The sequence below is a fragment of the Mandrillus leucophaeus genome, unplaced genomic scaffold, assembly GCF_000951045.1.
Source record: "Mandrillus leucophaeus isolate KB7577 unplaced genomic scaffold, Mleu.le_1.0 Scaffold3178, whole genome shotgun sequence".
NCBI classification, from domain to species: domain Eukaryota; kingdom Metazoa; phylum Chordata; class Mammalia; order Primates; family Cercopithecidae; genus Mandrillus; species Mandrillus leucophaeus.
Genome location: NW_012103341.1, coordinates 394 through 1,124, shown reverse-complemented (window position 1 = coordinate 1,124; position 731 = coordinate 394). Strand labels below are relative to the sequence as shown.

The following is a 731-nucleotide window of genomic DNA, read 5'->3' as shown; positions in this document are numbered from 1 at the left end:
CCACCCCAGATGCCGGCCGCCCACCTTGATGTAGAGCTGCTGGAACTCCTCCAGGTTGAGGATGCCGCTGGGGCAGTCCTTCAGAAAGCCCTTGTACCACTGCTTCAGCTCCTGCTCGCTGAACTCAGTGTTCTGAACCAGGTCCTCCAGCACCTCGGGGGCCAGCTTGCTGTTGGTCTTCCCCATGGCGGGGACTGCGGGACAGAGGGCTTCCTCCGACTGGGTCCAGGGCAAGGCCCTGCCTCAGCCACAGCTGCCCCCTCCCCTGCCACACACAGGGTGGGGCTGCAGGTTCCTTCCCCTCGTGACACTCCCCCATAATTGGGCCTTCTCTCCCCTCACAACACCTGCATTCAGGCAGGTTTCCTCTCTTGGTCCCCCCGGTCTCCCGCCTTCCAGGTCTCAGTTCTCCTTCTCACTGACCGTGCAGCACTCCACAGTCTTCATCCTCTCCCCTCCGGCTCACACCTTCCATGGCTCCCATGCCCACAGACTAAGACCTTGACTCCTCTCCTTGCCATTTTGGGCTTTCTGCAGTCAGCCCCCACCCTCCTTGGCAGGCTTCTGTCCTGAGAAGGGACCTGAGGCAGGTTCCTTGTGTATCCCCCTGGCACTGTCTCCCAATTTCTACCTCAAGACTTTCTTGGGCCATCCCAGTAGGGAGCTTCTCTCCCTCTTTTCTCTGTACAAGTAGAAATCCTCTACTGACATTTGGCTTCTAATTAATCCAT

General features: G+C 58.7%; 1 protein-coding gene across 1 annotated transcript in view; it reads right to left on the bottom strand.

Moving 5' to 3' along the window:
- The window catches only part of LOC105545072 (hippocalcin-like protein 4), a 3,619-nt gene extending 3,380 nt beyond the window's left edge, over positions 1-239 (bottom strand). The window contains exon 1 of the mRNA XM_011987831.1: positions 25-239. Within this exon, the coding sequence (XP_011843221.1) occupies positions 25-186 (162 nt within the window). The 5' untranslated portion in view covers positions 187-239. The remainder of the gene's footprint in view (positions 1-24) is intronic.
- Positions 240-731: the final 492 nt, after the last annotated feature.